The sequence below is a fragment of the Fukomys damarensis genome, unplaced genomic scaffold (assembly GCF_012274545.1).
Source record: "Fukomys damarensis isolate Sample0158 unplaced genomic scaffold, DMR_v1.0_HiC HiC_scaffold_17, whole genome shotgun sequence".
Classification (NCBI taxonomy): domain Eukaryota; kingdom Metazoa; phylum Chordata; class Mammalia; order Rodentia; family Bathyergidae; genus Fukomys; species Fukomys damarensis.
The window spans coordinates 26,689,931-26,708,001 of NW_022900929.1; the positions used below are offsets into that span (position 1 = coordinate 26,689,931).

General features: G+C 48.8%; 1 protein-coding gene and 1 long non-coding RNA gene across 3 annotated transcripts; both read right to left on the minus strand.

The window, feature by feature from the left end:
• Positions 1–550: 550 nt before the first annotated feature.
• Positions 551–10,230, minus strand: Hus1 (HUS1 checkpoint clamp component). 2 transcript variants are annotated; one of them, XM_010624903.3, is made up of 8 exons: positions 10,126–10,230; positions 9,490–9,617; positions 9,235–9,411; positions 7,729–7,836; positions 5,960–6,034; positions 2,909–3,035; positions 1,638–1,757; positions 551–830 (listed from the first exon to the last, which is right to left on the minus strand). In XM_010624903.3, the coding sequence occupies exons 1-8, from the start codon at positions 10,175–10,177 to the stop codon at positions 748–750; spliced, it is 870 nt and encodes a 289-aa protein (XP_010623205.1). In that variant the 5' UTR covers positions 10,178–10,230; the 3' UTR covers positions 551–747. The 2 variants fall into 2 exon arrangements, with proteins under 2 accessions (XP_010623205.1, XP_010623206.1); XM_010624904.3 differs by having other exon boundaries at positions 2,909–3,008; positions 10,126–10,229.
• A 3,473-nt stretch (positions 10,231–13,703) lies between these two features.
• Positions 13,704–14,354, minus strand: LOC104862716. Its single transcript, XR_780417.1, has 2 exons — positions 14,053–14,354; positions 13,704–13,842 (listed from the first exon to the last, which is right to left on the minus strand). It is a non-coding gene; the product is annotated as an uncharacterized LOC104862716 (long non-coding RNA).
• Between the last annotated feature and the right edge of the window lie 3,717 nt (positions 14,355–18,071).

Sequence of the window (18,071 nt, forward strand, 5' to 3'; positions counted from 1 at the left end):
GGAAGAACTCAAGAGTCCAGGACAGAGGAGACAGAGACAGAAAGACACGGAGGAAGCAGGCAATGGACAGGGCTGGGCTGGCTGAGTGGTCAGGGGTCCTCAGTCCTCTTTGCCGGCGATGAGAATGCTCTACAGCTGGAGTCTGCGGCCGCACAAGAGCCACAGTTCTGCCTCAGGATCAACACTGGGGCCCTTTTCCGGCCTGCCACAGTGAAGGACCCAGGACACAGCTTCATTGGCAGCTGCTCCACATCCAAACATGCTCCTCCCGGAGCATGGGTTCTGGGGCCTGGGTGGGAAGTGAGCACCTAAGCTTGCCCGAGGCGGCCCACCTGGTGTGTGCGAGGCCCTGGGATCCACCTGAGCCCAGCTGAGCAGCACTGTGATCTCCAGGCAAATCCACCTGGCAGAGGGGCGGAGCCACAGACTAGCACTTCCGGCAAGTGGCTATGGGCCGGTCCCTCACGGCCTGAGTATCTGCGGCTGTGCAGTAGGGACAGGCAGAGGGGATGGGCAGAGGCAGGTGGGAGCAGCGTGTGACTTCCAGGAGGCTTTGTTCGCTGCTAAAGAGAACCAAACAAAAGCTAGAGTCTGGACACATCCTAGCTTTCCTTCTCAATATCTCAAAACCAAAAAACAAAGCAAAATGAAAAAAAATCAGCCCAGAAATGTGGACTAGGAGGGCATCTGTTCATCCAAGGTCACTTCGTTCCTGCAGGTGCAGAGGCGGCAGCCCCGGGGGCAGCGCTAGGCCAGCGCGGGGATGAAGTACTGCAGGGAGACGTCTTCGTAGAGCAGATCCAGATGCACCACCCGGCCACTCACAATGTCTGGGGAGAGAGACTGCAGCTTCAGAGCCACCGGGACCCCATTCTGCGCCCACCTGTGCCCACAAGTGTCTGTGTCCTTGGTCCCTGCTGAGGGGCAGAAGGAAGTGCAGTGCAGCGCCCACACCTGAGGAGACTGGAAGACGGGACCCGGCCCTCAGGGTGGCGCTGTCCGAGGGGCTGACTGATGGGTGTGCGGCAAGAGCCCTGCCCTTGACACCTACCCTGTGGCCTGCCACCCGCTCCTGGCCTCTTCTGCTCAGAGCCCCCTGACTTCTCCAGTCTCCTCCGTGAATACCCAGGGACCCAGGAGACACAGACAGCCAGGGTCCCTGCTCAGCCCACCCACTGCTCCTCAGCAGCAGCCCTTCAAGCTGGGCCTTGGTTTCCCAGGGTGGCTGTGACTGCAGTCAAGGTGCCGGAAGGAGGCCAAGCAGCTCCACGGGGGCTGGGGCATGAGGGAAAGGGCAGCGGGGCTGAGTGTAGCCAAGGCCTGGGACTGGCGGGAGACAGGCCAGCCAGTGGATACCTGTGGGGCAGTGGCCTGGCCGTGGACACTGAGAGCAGCCATCACACGGTGCGGGCGGAGGGGACTGTGGGAGCCAGGTGAGGACAGACAGAGTCCCTGCGGGCTCAGAGACAGGGGCAGCCACGGCTGAGTCGCCCTGGAGGCCAGTGGGCAGCACCCTCACCCTCACAGCCACTTTGGGTCCTCAGGACTCCAGGGTGACTGTAGAAACCATGCCAAGCTCATGTCACATCCCACGCCCACCACCCAGGACGTGAACATCAAATGGAGGTGATACTCACTGCACAAGGCCCTCGTGGGGTTCACCTGCTGCCCTACGAGGAACTGCAGGAGCTTCCTGATGTCCACATGCACCTCGGCCATCTCTGCTGGGTCTCTGTCCCGTGAGGCATCATCAGAGGCTAGAGAGAAATGGGTGGTTCCGTGTGACACCTTGGGTACAACAGGGACACCGGAAATGCATGGTGTGTGTTCAGTAAATACACCCTCTACTGCGCCATTGGTCTGAGGAATCTGGACAGGCACCACGGCGTGGCTGTCATCACTGCTAAGCACACACCGGGTCCTGATCCTGCAGAACCCTCCAGTACTGCTTAAAACGCTGCAGCGCCCTCCACGGGGTCCTCACTCTCAGGAGCTGAAACAGGACTGCGCCCCCCGAGCATGAGGAAAGGAGCATTTGTGAGCCGGGCTTTGAAAAGCTGTGATGCAGACAGTCCCCGCGAGGCTGCTCAGCCTAAAGCAGGGTGCTCGGAGGAAAACAGCCTTCCAGCTCTGAGATGGTGACGTGAGTTCCACAGCTCTTAGGAAGAGACAAACAGATGGCTGAAGTGAGCCCCTCACTCAGGCCGCAGAGCTGCACCCAAAGGGTTTTGCCCTAAGGTGCAGCAGCCCTGGGTCACTATGGGACAGAGGTCCCTTGAGACCCTGTGCACAGCCAAGCCTGAGGCAGCGAATCTGAGTCCCAAGAGCAGCCTGGGCTGTGTCTGTCTGGGTCACAGGGATACAAGCACTTCCACATCATCCGCAGCGTCTTCCACTCGGCACTCCACCTGCATCCTGCACCCGATGCGCTTCCGGCTTCCTGAGGTGCCCGGTCCTCGCCTCCTCCTCCACTGTGAGCGACCAACTCCACTGGCTTTATCGCCGCATAGAGACGTTAGAGTGCATGCATCACTTCCTGTCCCTGCTAATCTGGCTTCACAAGCATCAGCCTGACAGGAGGCACAAGTGAGAAGAAACATACCTGCCATTCTCGCTGCTCAAGGCAAGAAACGGCATCTCTCAGAGGAGCCTAGAGAGGGGCTGGCGCGTCCTGGAGGACTTAGGGTGACTGAGTTCTAGAGAGGAGGAAGAGGCTGCCCTGGGCCCCAGCCCCACACCCCAGGGCTGCCTGTGCCACTGTGCTGAGGGCTAGCTGTCCAGGCCCGACCCCTTCCTGACACAGGGACGGGAAACCACCCTTGGCCTTTGTTACATTAAGATATCTCGATTTATACACGACATCAAACAAATTTACCAAAAGCAAAATACAACCTGCGAGAAAACTCACCTAATGAAGGATTTCCGAGATCCTTAAAATGAGTTGTAACACACACTAAGTCAGTTTCTATTTTCAAGTTCAGTTCTCCATTTAGGTTTGCTTCAATAACCTGCAGAATGAGTATTGCAAAAACAGTCTGAAAAAAGAAAAAGAAAACAAAAGGAATGGCCCACTGCCTCCTTTCTGTAAGAGGACCGAACCCCCTGCCATAACTACGATCCAGAAGTGACGAGGGAAACCTTTCTCTAAAAGTTGTGCTGCGGTGCGTTGCTGAGCTCTGGCTGTTCTCCCCCTGGGCCTGCCTTTAGCTCCTGTTCTCCACTGCCCCTACAGGCCCGGGAGGTCCCCACAGCTCAGGGGCCTCCTTTTCCAGCCCCCACCCCACCCAGCGCACTGGCCTCTGCAGCCTGACGGTGCAGCTGGGCCATTTCCGGAGGGTGCTGCCACTGATAATGCTGGGCAGGTTCACGAGGCCACATCCGACGCCGGTGACACATGGAGCCCTGAATGGGCAGGAGAAGCATCTGGCCTGTCGCTCACTGTCCCACCCCTGCTCCTCACTCTCTGAGCTCTGCGTCTTCCTCACTCAGAGTTGAAATGGAGAGCTTTCTGTTTCTGAACTCCATAAGTTCTTATTTCTGAGCTTTTGACATTAAACAGAAAAACAGCCCCCACACTCACTGACCACTTAAACCAGTAACCTTCTCTATGAATAAAAAACATTCATTTCAAATGGTTTTTCTTCCTTTCATTAGTCAAGAAACATAACTGTTCCATTTCCTAACCTACAATACTTAGCTGAGATAAAATATACAAAACACCTTGGGAAGGTCCCAGCCCCTCCCTGGAGCCCGGAAAGCTGACCCCTGACACAGGACCCTTGGTTCCAGGCATTCATGGGCCCAAGATCTGAAAATTCCCGTTTTTTATGAAAAACAGTGGGTTTACAAATAATTAATTCAGTGGCTTCAAAGTAAGTATTTGTTGAAAGCAACCTGCAACGGCTCTGGACTCACTTAGAGCCCACACTCTCTTCTGCCTCCTAAAATCTGCGTTGGGAAACTCTGGTTCCGAGCTGCTCCCAGTCCCTCAGTGCCTGGCTGAGTGCAATCAGCACTTCCTGAGGGCATCAGCTGCTGTGCACAGCGATCGGCCACTGTGTCAGGGTCAGGGCGCAAAGCCCTACCTTTTCAGTGAGGTCCTTAATACACTTTGTCTACTGTTTGCTGAATGCCAGCTCACTGGGCACCTGTCATAAACTGTCTTTGAATTCACAAGGACAAAACTACCCCCGTGGCAGCACTAGCACCCGGGTAAGGTGACACACCCAGCACCCAGCTCGCGGAGCCCAGTGTGGGCTCCACCACCCCTCGGCGCCTCTAGTCACCAAACTAGTCCTGTCCTATAGCGGCGCAAATCCCAAGGCCCCGCCACTGGACCTGATCCCAGACACACCTGGGGCTCTCAAGGAGCTGGTCAGAAATGCAGGGCCTCAGGCCCTGCCCAGACCTCCTGAACCCCCTTGTACCTTCTCCATGCCCAGCAGGGAAAACTGGATTCCTGGGTATTGGCTCTATGCTCTGCCTGGGCCTCACACAGCCCAGCCTGTCGTCACTTGTGTCACCCAAAGGGAGGGAAGCAGTGAGTAGCGAGGGAGAGGACAGTCAGGGCACCAGTCCCACTCACTTTCCTGAATTCTTCAGTCTGCTGCCTTCAGGTACAGGATTCCGGCACTCAAGGAGCCGCCACTGTTCACGGCCTATCTTCCAGGTAGCAATTCCACAACATTTCCAGACATTTAAAAATACTCCAGAGAAAATACCTCTGAGGACTCTAAGGCATGCTCTAGCGCTCCACTCTGCTCACTTGTTTCCAGGAAAAACAAAGCACAAACAAGTGGATCCTTCAGCTAATTGGTGGCCACATCCCCAGGGCCTCTCCGAACCTCCCCACAGTCCCCATGCATGCCCTGAGGGAGCGGCCTGGTGACATGATGGCACTGGCAGCATGGGGCACCCTGCCTTGGGAGGGGACAGACCTCAGGCTCACGTCGGCCCTGTTCCAAGGTAAGCAGAGCTCCAGGAAGAGGGGCCAAGAACTGGGCTTCAGAAAACTTCTGTGATTTAAAACCCCTTGAAGCTAAACTTCACCCCAGATCCATGTGGCAACACTAACTCTGCCTACCAAGTGACAACCCCACGGGTCACCCTTTTCTGGCCAGCAGTCAGGAGCCCACGATCCTGCAGATCTCAGGCAGGGCTGGAGTGGGCAGCTGGGGAGCTACGCTTCCTGCGGGCAGCAGGGAAGGACGGGACAGACAGGACAGCAGCCTGGTGCTTCTCAGAGATGACAGGAGAAGGAAGAGGCGGAAAATGGCCAGGGACAGGCTCCGTTTGGATGGCGAGCACACGGCCCTGCCTGCAGGGAGGGCCTAGTGGCAGAGGCGAGGCCCAGCGAGTTGGGAAGTCAGAGGCTAGTGCTCACCAGGGCACAGAGGCCTTTCAGACACAGGGGCAGAAGCCACACATTTTGGGGGCGAGAGTGGGGAGGGATTCAGAGTGCGCTCCAGTGTGAACGAGGACAATTCACATCGGTTCCTGGCACTGTCATGTGCGGTAGCACTGTGTGACATGTGGCAGGAGGAGAATGCAAATTAAACTGAAAACTAAAAGCGTCATGAGTTAGGCCGAGAGCTGTCTAGAACAGACGGCTGTGCTGTGGTGTTTTTCCTGGGCCGCCACATTCTCTGCTGTTGAAGCAGCAGTTCGGGAAGCATTCGCCTCAGCACAGCAGAGCTGTGGCCCGGCAGGTGCTCAGCACACCTCACCATGGCCTGAGTCCAACCCCAGCACCAAGGAAGAACAGAGAGACGGACTGTTTGTTCAAAATGCAGGAGACTGTCAGAACCAGCAAGTCCGTTCCATGGAAGACGCAGCAGGTCTCCTGGGGACAGAGGGGTGCCAGGCTCCAGACCCCAGCCAGGGTGCAGCCAGGGCAGCTCTCCCACAGCAGCTCCACCAACGACACACAGCACTCACAGGCCGGCAGCCCTCGACTTACAAGGTGATTGCTGATGTTCTTCATTTTCTCCACAACACTCTTCAGAGTCTTCAGGACTGGTAAATAAATACTGACCTACGAGGCCAATGGGAGAAAGCAGAAGTGTGAGAAACCTGCTGTGCTCCAGTGCTACCTGACTCTGGGCTGCATATGTGCTCAAGAACTCTGAAGTCCTAGCTTTAAATTTTCTGAATGAAATTCCTTTAAAACTATGAGAAGGAAGACAGTTTAGCCTCTCAGGAACTCACAGGCACTCGAGCAGAATGAAATGCCTGCCTGGTTACCCTGGTGACCACATCCCTGCGGGCTTCTGTCTGGTCCAAGGGCCCCTAACGGCTCCTCAGCCAAGATGCCTGTGAGGGCCCACGGAAGCACAGCCAGCAGCCAGCAGGGCCTCTGCTCAGGGACCTCTTACCCAGGGGACTCTCCCAGGCTCCGTGCAAAACACAGTGAGAGCCACTGCCTTGCCTAAGTCTCTGCTATCACCTTCCCCAGCCTGCAGACAAGGTGAGACAGAAAAACTGTGTATTAGGCCAGGGATGTAGCTCCGTGGTGCCACTGCCAGTCTTGAAAGCGCAAGGTCCAGAGTTCAATCCCTGGTAGCAAAAAGTTATGTATTTAAATTTTTAAAATTATTATAGTTAAGATATATTGCCATGAATCCCCCTCAAAATACTCTCCCGGGCTTACAACATACTCGTGTCATTGTTCTTGCCACTTTCTAAAGCAGGTCTGGAAGTTCTCTTTCTTTGTGGTATGTGTTTATTACTTGTTTGTTTTCTGAGACAGGGTCTTGCTATGTAACCCAGGCTGGCCTTGAACTTGTGGCGATCTTCCTGCCTCAGCCTCTTACGTGCTGGAATTATAGGTGTGCCACCACACCTGGCATGGAAGTCCTCTTTCCTGTTTTTGGCTGCCTCAATGTCCTGAATCAATTTAAAAATATTTCCTTTTGTGATTGCTTTTACTTTGGGGAAGAGCCAGAAGTCACACGGTGCCAGATCTGGTGAATAAGGTGGATGAGGACGCCCTGTCGTGTTTTTATGATTCTGCCTTTATGTTGGATGCACTCGGCAGCGGCATTCACTATATTCATGATCATACTTCATAAAGACACTCAGGAAAGAGGACTTCAGAGCTGCTGCAGAAAGTGGCAAGAGAAGTGGGATGAATGTTTTTGAAGCAGTGGGGGTGGTTCGAGGGTAATTCATGGCAATTTACTGTAATACATTTTTTTTACAAATATTCACTGTATTTTTCTTCATTCTCCCATTGGTATTTTCTTTTTTGGGGGGTACCGGGGATTGAACTCAGCACCCTGAGCTTGTGAGGCAGGTGCAGTACCACTGAGCTAAATCCCCAGCCCTTATCCAGTATATGTTTACAGTTTCTTCTAAAATAAACCGAGCAAGAGCCAAAGGACCCCTGACAGCATCCTCCTTCCCAGTGGCTTGGGGACTCCCCTCAGCAGGAGTGTTAAACTGGCCCCACGTGACACAATGGCTGCTTTGGCTCTCGCACATGTTCAGATGAACAGTTTATACATGTAGAATACGGCACTTCTACTAAGTGCAACAGAGTTTTAAAAGAGTTTATGTAAATAACAAAAGGTTTCTCCTTGACGACCCTTTAAAATGTGTATCGCTTTCTTGGCAGGCAGGCCTTACAAAACTTCCAGATAAAATACACTGCAAGACAGAAAGGAACCTTAGAGGATCCAAATCTACCCTTTGACTGTGATGAACAGCAGGCTGGCAAGAGTCACTCACCTCAGCTTCTGGGACCGAGGGCTGCTGAAAGTCCTTCCACAGCTTTCGAGGGATAACATTTAAGGGGATATCATGTGTCACAATGCGACTACTGCTCGACATGGACAGCTGCCAAGAAAAGAAGCATAGACTTTATGTTGTCAGTACTAACAGCACAAACAAAACTAAAGAACTGAGGAGAAAAGGCTGAGACATCATGCCTAACTGGAATGATCTTAACTCATTCAGCCAGCACTGACAGGGTGTCTGCTGGGCTGTGAGCAGCCAACCTGCAGTGAATCATACATGGTCCCCAGTGTTCCAGGGCACAAAGAGACAGGTGAGGAAGCGATTGAACAAAACACATGAGATCTTCATTAGAGCCCTGACAAAACCTGGCAGTGACCAGGCTGCATGTGGGTAAGGTCCCCAACTGGGAGTCCAAGGGAGGCTTCTCGGGGTAGAACACACTGCAGATGACCATGAGGTCGAAGAAGCTGACTTGCTGTGGCAGTGACCCAGGAGCCACTCTTTGTGCAGAGGATGCTGGTGTGTGGCGGGTCCTACACTGCAGAAGAATAAGCTATGCTTATCTATTTCCAAGGGCTTCTACAAGACCCACAGACCGAAGTCTCTTGCCCTTTTACACAGAAAAGCATCATAAATTACTACTTTTCTTTTCCTTAAGAAAGTGAAGAAACTCCAGATTCATATTGTGACACTATCCTGATTTAGCTCTAAGAACCAATTCACTGCAGAATCAAGCAAACGTTATGTTATGAAGTTGAGAAATCCTCCTCCATAGAGATCTTGAAACCATAAACAATGCTTGCCCACAGATGTGCAAAGCATGTACAGAACAGAAGGGAGGGGAGATGCAAGGATAGCAGAGGCTGGGCAGGTTCATTATAAAGAAAGGGTTTGGCTAGAAGGACGGTGAAATCAAGTCCCCACTCTCTGGGAACTGGGGAAGAATGGGACCTATCCAGGAAACAACTTGGAGTACAGTGATCTGTGATTTGGCTCCCAGATACACTGGGCCATATACAAAAGGCTTTGAACATCACATGATGAAACATGAACTTCATCCTGTGTGTGTATTCTGAGGAGAGGTGTGCATTAACTCATCTGGCAGTACAATGTAAGGCAGATGTGTCACTGAAAAATGACTGGTGATTTAAAGACATTCCAGTAGAAGAGGTTGTGGGGAAGGCACACGGAAGTGAAAACGGATAAAGACCATGATGTCTGCACTGGATAATAATACCATTAAAAGACATTCAGATGTTGGAAATTCTACTCTTTGGAAAAGGAAGCATCCCATTCAAATGCTATATGATCACAACATTAAGATAATGAGGAGGGGAAACTGACTCTAACAGGTTAAAAAAAAAGTCACACACCAGATCTTTAACCAAAAGAATTAGCTTTCAACAATCCTGTATAAAAGCCTAGGTGTAGAACTATTGATACTCCCTGGAGGCCAAGGCTTGCAGGAACTTCAGACTCCCCGTTCCCCCTACTCACCAGCTCTACAGAGACTGTGAGGCAGGGAAAGTGTTTATTTGTCAACTTGAATTTCAAGGTTCTGGCATTCTGAGCAGTCTTCAAAGCTCGGGATAAGTTTTCTGATGTTAGTTCTAAATAAATCACATTGTTTTCTGCAGAGATACCTTCCATTTGAAATTCACTGAAAAAGTTCTCCTAGAGGAGGAAAAGAAGGGCAGGTGAGGCCTTGCGGGTCGTGCAGGCAGAGTCGGAGGCCATCAGGTGCTGGCTCACCTGCTCCAGCTCACACCACGTGCTCACCCCACCGCCTGCCAGCCTGTCGCAGAGGATGAAGTTCAGCTTCTCCGGGCTTATGCGGAGAGTGCAGATTTTGGCCAGCTTGGCTATCATGTTACTGACTCCTAGGGTGGGGAACAAGGTAAGGAGTTACTCCTTGAAGCATCCAGAGTCCTCTCCCGTAAAACTTCTCGTTCATCCCGGTGCAACTGCCCAGGCTGAAAACAACAGTTGCAGTTGGGATGCCATAGGAAGTGCTTGCACAGCTGTGGCAGGCCATTCTCCCAAGAGTCACACGAGCGAGGCATGCGGTACGCCGCACCAGTGCCCAAGAGGGAAACTGAGGCTCTGAGACCAGCTGGCATCTAGGGTGGGCATTCACACAGTCAACACAAACTGGGCGCTGCGGCAGTGTTGGGGGACCCTTAGGCACAGCCCGGCAGAGGGCGAACCCCGCCAGACGACAGCATCTCTTGGGCCGCGGCCCAAACACGACCACGTGACTCGGGTCAAGCCTCAGAGACGCCGCGCCTCCACCTGCCCCGCCACCACCCTGGGACGACCCCGCAGGGCCGCGGCCGCAGCTTCCCGCTCCTGCCCCTCCGACCGCGCCCACCATCGACCCCAGCTCACGCGTGAAATGATTCAGACAGGCCGCGTCCACAATCTTGGCGCGAAACTTCATGGTGGCACCGGGCTCACAGGAAGGCGTCTATCTAGGGAGGACTCGGGTCCGTCCCAGAGTGTCCCGTCCGGAAACGCGGCGGTGCACCCAAAGGTTCCGGATCCCCCCAGAGTCGACCCGGTGTTTCCGGCAAGAGGTCCCTGCAAACTTTCTGGGGTCCTCCACCCCCAGATCCAGGGCGGATTCGTGTTCAGAGAATTCATCTTTTGAAAAATGCTTTGACATCTATTTATTGGTTTGGCTTTCTTTCATTTTTTTCTTTTCCTTTCCTCCCCCACCCCATTTCGTACTAAGGATTGACCCCAAGGCCTTTGCAAGGAGCGGCATCCCCGGCCCTATTTATTTTATTTATATTTTTATTTCGAGACTGGGTCTCCCAAAGTCTATTTTGTCCAAGCCGAACCTCCTGCCTCAGCCTCCCAGACAGCTGGGGTGACAGGAGTGTGCCACCATGCCCCTTGTTTTAAAACAGGCCAATAAAATCAAACTCTTACTAGAAAATCAATTGATAAAGATTCAATAAAGTGTCGCTTAAATATATTTCTTTAAAGTGAAATAACTCTAAACCCCCACCAATCTGATATTCACACAGTACTGGTACCTCAGAAGCTTGACTAAAGTTCTGAACATTGTTTTAAATTTTGAACGTGTTACCAATCAGTCATTAAAGACAGGACGCTTAAAGAACTCTGATCTTCTGTCTGCGTAAGAACTTTACCAGATTTGATAAAATTCTTATTAGCTTGCAGTAACATACGGCTTGAACCACAGAAATGTATTTTTTCCTAATTCTAGAGGCAGGACCTCAGCATGGCTGATCTCTTGGCTTCTTCTGAAGGTTCTCCTTAGTAGGCAAGAGGCCGTCTTCTCCCTGAACCTTCATTTAACCTCCTCTCTGTACACATCTATGTCCAGTTATACCAGTGCTGTGGATTAGGGCCCACGTTGTTGGCCCTTGGTGATTAATCACCTCTTTAAAGACCAAACTATAGTCATATTCTGAGGTGCTAGGGTCAGGACTTCAAGAAGTGACTTTTGGAAGGACAAAGTTCAGCTCATAATATCAAACAATCTAAAGGAAGTAGGAGTGAAAGCTGTCATGTTTCACTGTCTATGCCCCAAAAAATGTAATAAAGGGATCAGAACTCCTTGCCTTTTTTTTTTCTTGCCTTCTTAAAATAAGTCAACTTACTATAACTAAGTTTGTGGGTAAACTCATCTCTGTCAACTCCGTCTGGGGATAGCCACTGAACTTCTTAGAATCATGATTAAACCAGCAGTAGAGGGGGAAAATGCAGGAGTCTCAGTATTGTCCTAGCATTGTTTTAGATAGAGCAAAAGGAAACAGTGAAATGACTAGTTTCTATCTTTTGTGGCCTTGAAGTTAAATTTTTTTTACTCATAGATTTTATTTTTAGTTTTCAAATTATAGAAAAATTGAACCAAAAGTACAAAGTTCTACAATCACCTTTACCTGTGTCCCCTGCAGTTTCTCGTCATCTTGGACTGATTTGTTTTAATTGATGAACCAACAGAAATAGTATTAATTAAAGCCATAGTTTACACTAGGGTTCACTCTATACAGCTGTAAAAGTATAAAGTCCTATACCCACCACCCTAGTATCATACAGAATGATTTCAACCACACCAAAGATCTCTCAAGCACCATCTATGGCTCCCTTTACCCCCAATTCCAGGGCCTTGGAAAACACTGATCTTTTGGCTGTCTCTATAGTTTTACTTTTTCCAGAATGGCATATTATTAGAATCTATAACACAGCTTTTTCAGACTGGCTACTTTCAGTTAGAAATATGAATTTAATATTCATGTCTTTTTATGGCTTGATAGCTCATTTCTTTTTAGCATAAAACAACATGTCATTGTCTTGTGTTTGTTTATTCATCTATTAGAGGAATTCATCTATTCAAGGCAGGCAGTGGAATTACTGAGCTAAATCCCCGAACTTTATTTTTTCATTCTCTATTTAGGTCTCACACACATTTCAAAAAACAGACTTCTTTCTTTCGATATTGTTTGTTTAACTTAGAGTATGGCTAATAGTGTAGAAGTTCCTCATAAAACTGAAAATAGAACTATTATATGATTTAGCAATCCCACTTCTAGACACCCAGAGGAATTGAAACCAACACACTGAAGAAATGTCTGCACTCCCATGTTTATGCATCTCTACTCACAGTAGCCAAGATGTAGAATCATCCTATGTGTCTATCAAGAGAATGGGTCAAAAACTTGTGGTATGTATGTACAAAGCAGGACTGAAAATGCAGCAGAGCAAATGTTGAGTTCTGAAGCTCTGTATGTGGCACCTGGGGCACAGGGTAGTGCAATATGGGTTCCAAGGGGCTTGGTCAGCCCCAAGTCTGTGGCCTCACATGTACTGCCTCACTCTTGGGCTAGCTTCATTTGTGATCTCTATGTTGCTTTTGCAGACATTTCACATTCCTGATGTCTGTCTTATTGGGAGCTCCACTGCACATTGGGCTTCACTGCCACAGCTTCACACACTGCCCTATCAGAGGCTCCTTACCTGGCCTTCCACTGGAATCTGACTGGAAGGCTCCCTGACCCCACAACTCTTCTATTCTGCATGCTAATAAGACCAGCATTACATGGACAATGACAAAGTCGACTGTCTGTGAGAATGGTGGTTGGGCTCCCTTGGATCATGGCTGCAGTGGCTTCTACATGCTGGATGACTGAGCATTGTGAAATGCTTTCTGGGGAAACAATTCCTTAGAAAGCCCTTTGCAAGCAGGTATCCCAAGGATGCTCTTCTCAAATACTTTTGTATTTGATATTTTTATACCCTTGAGCCTATAATAGGATCTTGATGATTCCTTAGATGCCCTTAAGGGATCTTTCTTGTCCCTGTACAAAATACTTGGTTTCATTTTAACAGTGTCAATCACTTCATCAGTCAGAACTCCTTTGGCAACAACTTTGCAGTTCCTTCTGGGCCCAAAACTAAGTTTTCCCCACTTTTCTGCTCTGTACTTTACTGTCAAATCTCATTACAAATCTTGCCAAAAGTAGCCATGCAGTACCCATCCCAGCCTGAATGCTAGCCTATTTTGAAATCGCCCCTGCCAAATTAATTTTTCCACCACTTTTAATCTCGGTCTCCCATAAAAGTCTCAGGATATAAGCAGACTAGACTTTTTTTTTTTTTTTTTTTTTTGGTCAGAGGATAACACACACGCCTTCTAATTTAACTGTCTATGGAATCCCTTGTTACAGTCTGAAACCTCCTCAGCGTGGCCTTTACTGACTACATTCCTATCAGCATTCTGGTCTTCTGAGTTTTTACCAGAATCCCCATTAGGATGTTCTGTTTATAGCATTCTAATGTTTATCTAGTTTGCATCTCTACACCTTTTCAAACCAGTTCCAGAGTCCTCTAAACCACTTGGTCAAGTATGGTCACAGCAATGACAACATTTCTGATACCAATTTCATGTATTAGCTTTTTATTGCTGAGACACAACACCTAACACGCACAGCTTAAAGGAAGAGACGTTTAATTTGCTCATGGGTTTAGTCCATGATTGGCCAGCTTCAAGGTAGAGACATCATGGCAGAAGGGCCTGACAAAGCAAAGCTGCTTTGTTTATGGTGGCCAGGGAGCACAGCAGGAGAACAGTACCTGAGAGGAACAGATTATGGACTATATAGTATCCAACGGCATGCCTCCATGATCCATCCAACCACATCCGGATGATGGCTTCCATTAGGGCCATCTTCCACGATGGACAGTGGACGACCATGGCTGGACTAGAGACGATTCTGAATTAGGTCGGTCACACAATCCTGCTGCTTATTAGTCTCATTATGACCAACAGCATTATATACGTACAAAGAGCAGGTGCAGTGAGGCACACGGCCCAAGCTGGATCGCAGGAAACAAACTTTAGGAGCAATCCATCACGCCAGGATGCAGGCATCAGCAACAAGGATTGATCCGGTACGCTGCTACTGCACAGCGGAACCTCACAAGGCCGTAAGGAGCTTTTGCTGTGAACGTGAACAGCGCGAGATAGGGCCAAAGGGATGCTGGGGTCCATACTGGGAAAAAAGAAAGCGAACACTTCTCTAATAACGATTCTAGCAAGTACCTCAGCGAGCCTCTTTCGGAAAAGACCTGACGCCAGTAGCGCTGTACCTGCGCACTGACATCTCCACAGAAAGAACCAATGGGACGGAATGGTTGGGGTGCGCACTGACGTCTCTGCAGAAAGAACCAATTGGACGGAAGAATGGGCGGGATTAGGGAAAGAGCCGGTTTCCGGTTCCGGTGGGTCTTTGTCTTCCGCAGTGCTACGTGTGTCTGTTATCTTCAGTGGCCGCGGGCGGGTAAGGGTCTCCCACCTGGGCCCGGAGGCGAGCCGGGCTGGCCCGGAGCATCCCAGGCGTACCGGGCGTGTGGGGCGGACAGGCCGTTGTGACTCGGAGGCTCAGCGGTCGTGGCCTAGCCGTCGGGTTCGCCACAGCTCCCGCCGCGACACCCCGACCGTCCAGGGCTCGGAAGCCCTCGGCCCGAGGCCCGGCTTCTCTCTGCTCATCCTCGGTCGCCCATTTTGGGGCTTTCTGTGCCGTCGGCTGTAGTGCGATGGTGACCCGTCTCCTCTCTCTCGTGTTCAGTCCTGGCCCTGCCGACTCTCCCTCGGTGTGAAGTGGGAGAGGTGGTCTGATTTCTAATCAAGAGATCCTGGTGGGTTCTCGGATCCAATCCTGTGACCCTGAACGCAGCATTCAGTGTAGGGCGCATGTCCTGGATGAAGAGGCTTCAGCAATTATCACAGCCATGACTGTATGGTTTCAACAGCAAAGTGTAAAATGGAGCCAGCAGGCATTGCTGTGTTTTTGTCCCAGAACGTTTATCGAATTCCTAGAACTTGTTAAATGTTTCAACTCCACTGAATTGTCCACTGCTTACTCTAGGGGAAGGAATGAAAGCTTAGGTTTATATTTTGTAGACAGATTTGAACCAACCTCAGACTGCTGTTCTAAGCATCCAAAATAGAGTACAAATTTCCTGGCCTTATTCGCTGTTTACCAGTAGCTCTCAAAGCTATTTTAAGAGTAAAAGAGATATACTATCTCTGGCAGATAAGAACCTATGTGATAAGGTTCTCAGAAGATAAGATGTGCCTTAAAAGATTCAAAACTAAGAGTTTGGAGTGTAGTAGCTTCTCACACTTTAAATTTTGCTTTAGCGAGTCTTTGGGATTGAAAAATCTTATCTGTCTCCGCCCATCCCACACAGTACACTGTTTTCTAAATATACCATGTAGGCATATTTTATAACAGGTTGAAATCCATATTTGCTTTTATTGTAGGCTGTGCACTTGTTCGATCAAAAAATACAGTGCACGTCGCTGCAGAGTGCCGTCCTGTGGAAAGAGGACTCTTCAGTATGACCAGCGTCACCCTGAACCTTGGCAAGGGACAAGTTCCAGTTCTTTCGGCGCAGTCTGCTGTGAGCTGTAGTTGAGAGGTGGATTTTAAAGCGTGCCGTAAACCATGGATCACAAACAGCGCATCAACATGAAATTTTGTTTCAAACTGCAAAAAAGTGCTAAAGAAACACATGAAATGTTAAAATCAGTTTATGGCGACGCAGCGGTGACCAGGAAGACTGTTTACAAGTGGTTTGAGAGGTTCCGTAGTGGCTGTGAGTCGGTCGAAGATGAGCGATCTGGACGACCTTCAACATCAAAAACCCAAGAGAATGTTGAAAGAGTAAGCGAAATAATTCGATCCAACAGGCAGTTGACCATTAGGGAGATTTCTGAGGATCTGAACATCTCTTACGGTTCCGTCCAAAGCATTTTAACAACAGATTTGAACATGAGGCAAGTGACTGCAAAATTTGTTCCACCTGTTCTGACTGAGGAACAAAAGCAGCAGCGCTTGTCGATCTCCCTGGAGTTGCTCGAGCGTTCTGCTTCCGATTCCAGCTTTTTAAGGTACATCATCACGGGGGATGAAACTTGGGTGTACGGTTATGATCCTGAGCCCAGGGTACAGGGCTCTCAGTGGAAATCACCTAGCTCTCCTCGTGCAAAAAAAGCGCGCCAGTCAAGATGCAACATCAAGGTGATGCTGATTGTATTTTTTGACCTTGATGGAATCGTGCTAGCTGAGTTTGTCCCTAGGAACACTACAGTGAACTCTGAATATTACAGGGGCTTGTTAGAGCGTTTGATCAATGATGTGTGTGTAAAACGGCCCGAAAAATGGGCAAATGGCTTCATCCTCCATCATAGCAGTGCTCCGTATCACACGTCGCTTCTGGTGCAGCAGTTTCTGTCTGATGAGAACATTACCGTGTGTCCTCATCCGCCTTACTCATCAGACCTGGCTCCATGCGACTTCTGGCTCTTCCCCAAAGTCAGAATGGCCATGAAGGGCAAACATTTTGAATCGATTCAGGACATCAAGGCAGCTGTGACAGCGCAGCTGGACTCACTCACAAAGGAGGACTTCCAGAGCTGCTTCACAGAGTGGCGAGAACGCTGGGACAAGTGTGTGCAAAGTGAGGGGGAGTATTTTGAGGAGGATTAATGGCAAGGTGTTTTTTACTGTAATGAATTTGTTTTTGGTTTTTTTGTTTTGTTTTGGTATCAGGGATCAAGTCAGGTCCTTGCACTTGCGAGGCAGGCGGTGGAACCTCTGAGTTAAATTCCCAGCCCCTGTAATAAATTTGTTTTAATTTAAACATTCATCATATTTTATAATCATACCTCATAACATTTTCCTAATTAATAACTGTTGCACTAGTGACATTTTTATTCATTTATTTGCTTTATTGATTTTAAATATTACTTATGTATACTGTTTAAATTTTTCCGTTTTATGTATTTTTAAATGGTGTAAAATTATTATTAGAGCTGTACTGTCCACGTTATAGTTAGTTGTATTTTATGACCTTAAAGAGTTTTTAAAATTTCCCATAGTACTACTCTTGAAAAATCTCGGGCTTTCTCCCTGCTCTGGTCCCACGTCCCCAAACAAAATTTTAACATGGAATCAATATATTTGTTGCCAACCTAGAAAATTTATTTGTGATGATTTGTGTATTAAAAAGTAAAGCAGAGTTGATTTAATTTTATCTATTAATTACAAATTGGGCATTGAACACAGTATATGTAACATAGAGGACAGTTGGCTTATGAAGCTTAGGTTCTATCCGGGCAGACTATAAACAAATAATTGCCATTTTTTTTTCACCTCCTTGATAAGTGTTAGGGTAATTAGAAGGTCTGGTGGTACCTTCCAGGGGTCATGGAGTCATAGCGCCTAGAATAGCATCCTGAGGAAAGTGAAACATCAGATCTTCAAGGGTCTCAGAGCAGAGAAAAAGCTGAGAAACCCTGAGATCGCTGTATTCTTTTCCAAATGCTTTTGCTCTTAAATTAACTACAAGTCACTGGGACATCTTTTGACATCAGACCGGCAGAGTAATCAGCGCAGGCATTTATTTAAGTTTAGTGGAAGGCCTTAGACATGCATTTCATTGCTTATCCTGATTTTGTTTTCATTACTCATCCTCACGTGCCATTTGGAGGAAATAAAACTTATCTTACCTTATGGAGTGGTGGAGTTTGAAGTGGTTACTTCCAAAAATTTCCTAAGCTATAAATTTCTTAGACTTAGGCATTTTATTGATGATACTTGAGGAGGTTGTCTTTTAAGTGACAGGTGACTGCATATTTGCAACATAGGTTACCGTAGTTACTAAGCAGCATTATAGTTCAAATCACAAAGAATTAGATCTGGAAGGAACAAAGTACCTCATGTCTCTTCTGTGAGTTCAGAAGTTCCTTCTGCATAGCTGATGGAAAATGTCAGCTTCACAGTTGTGGGGAGAAT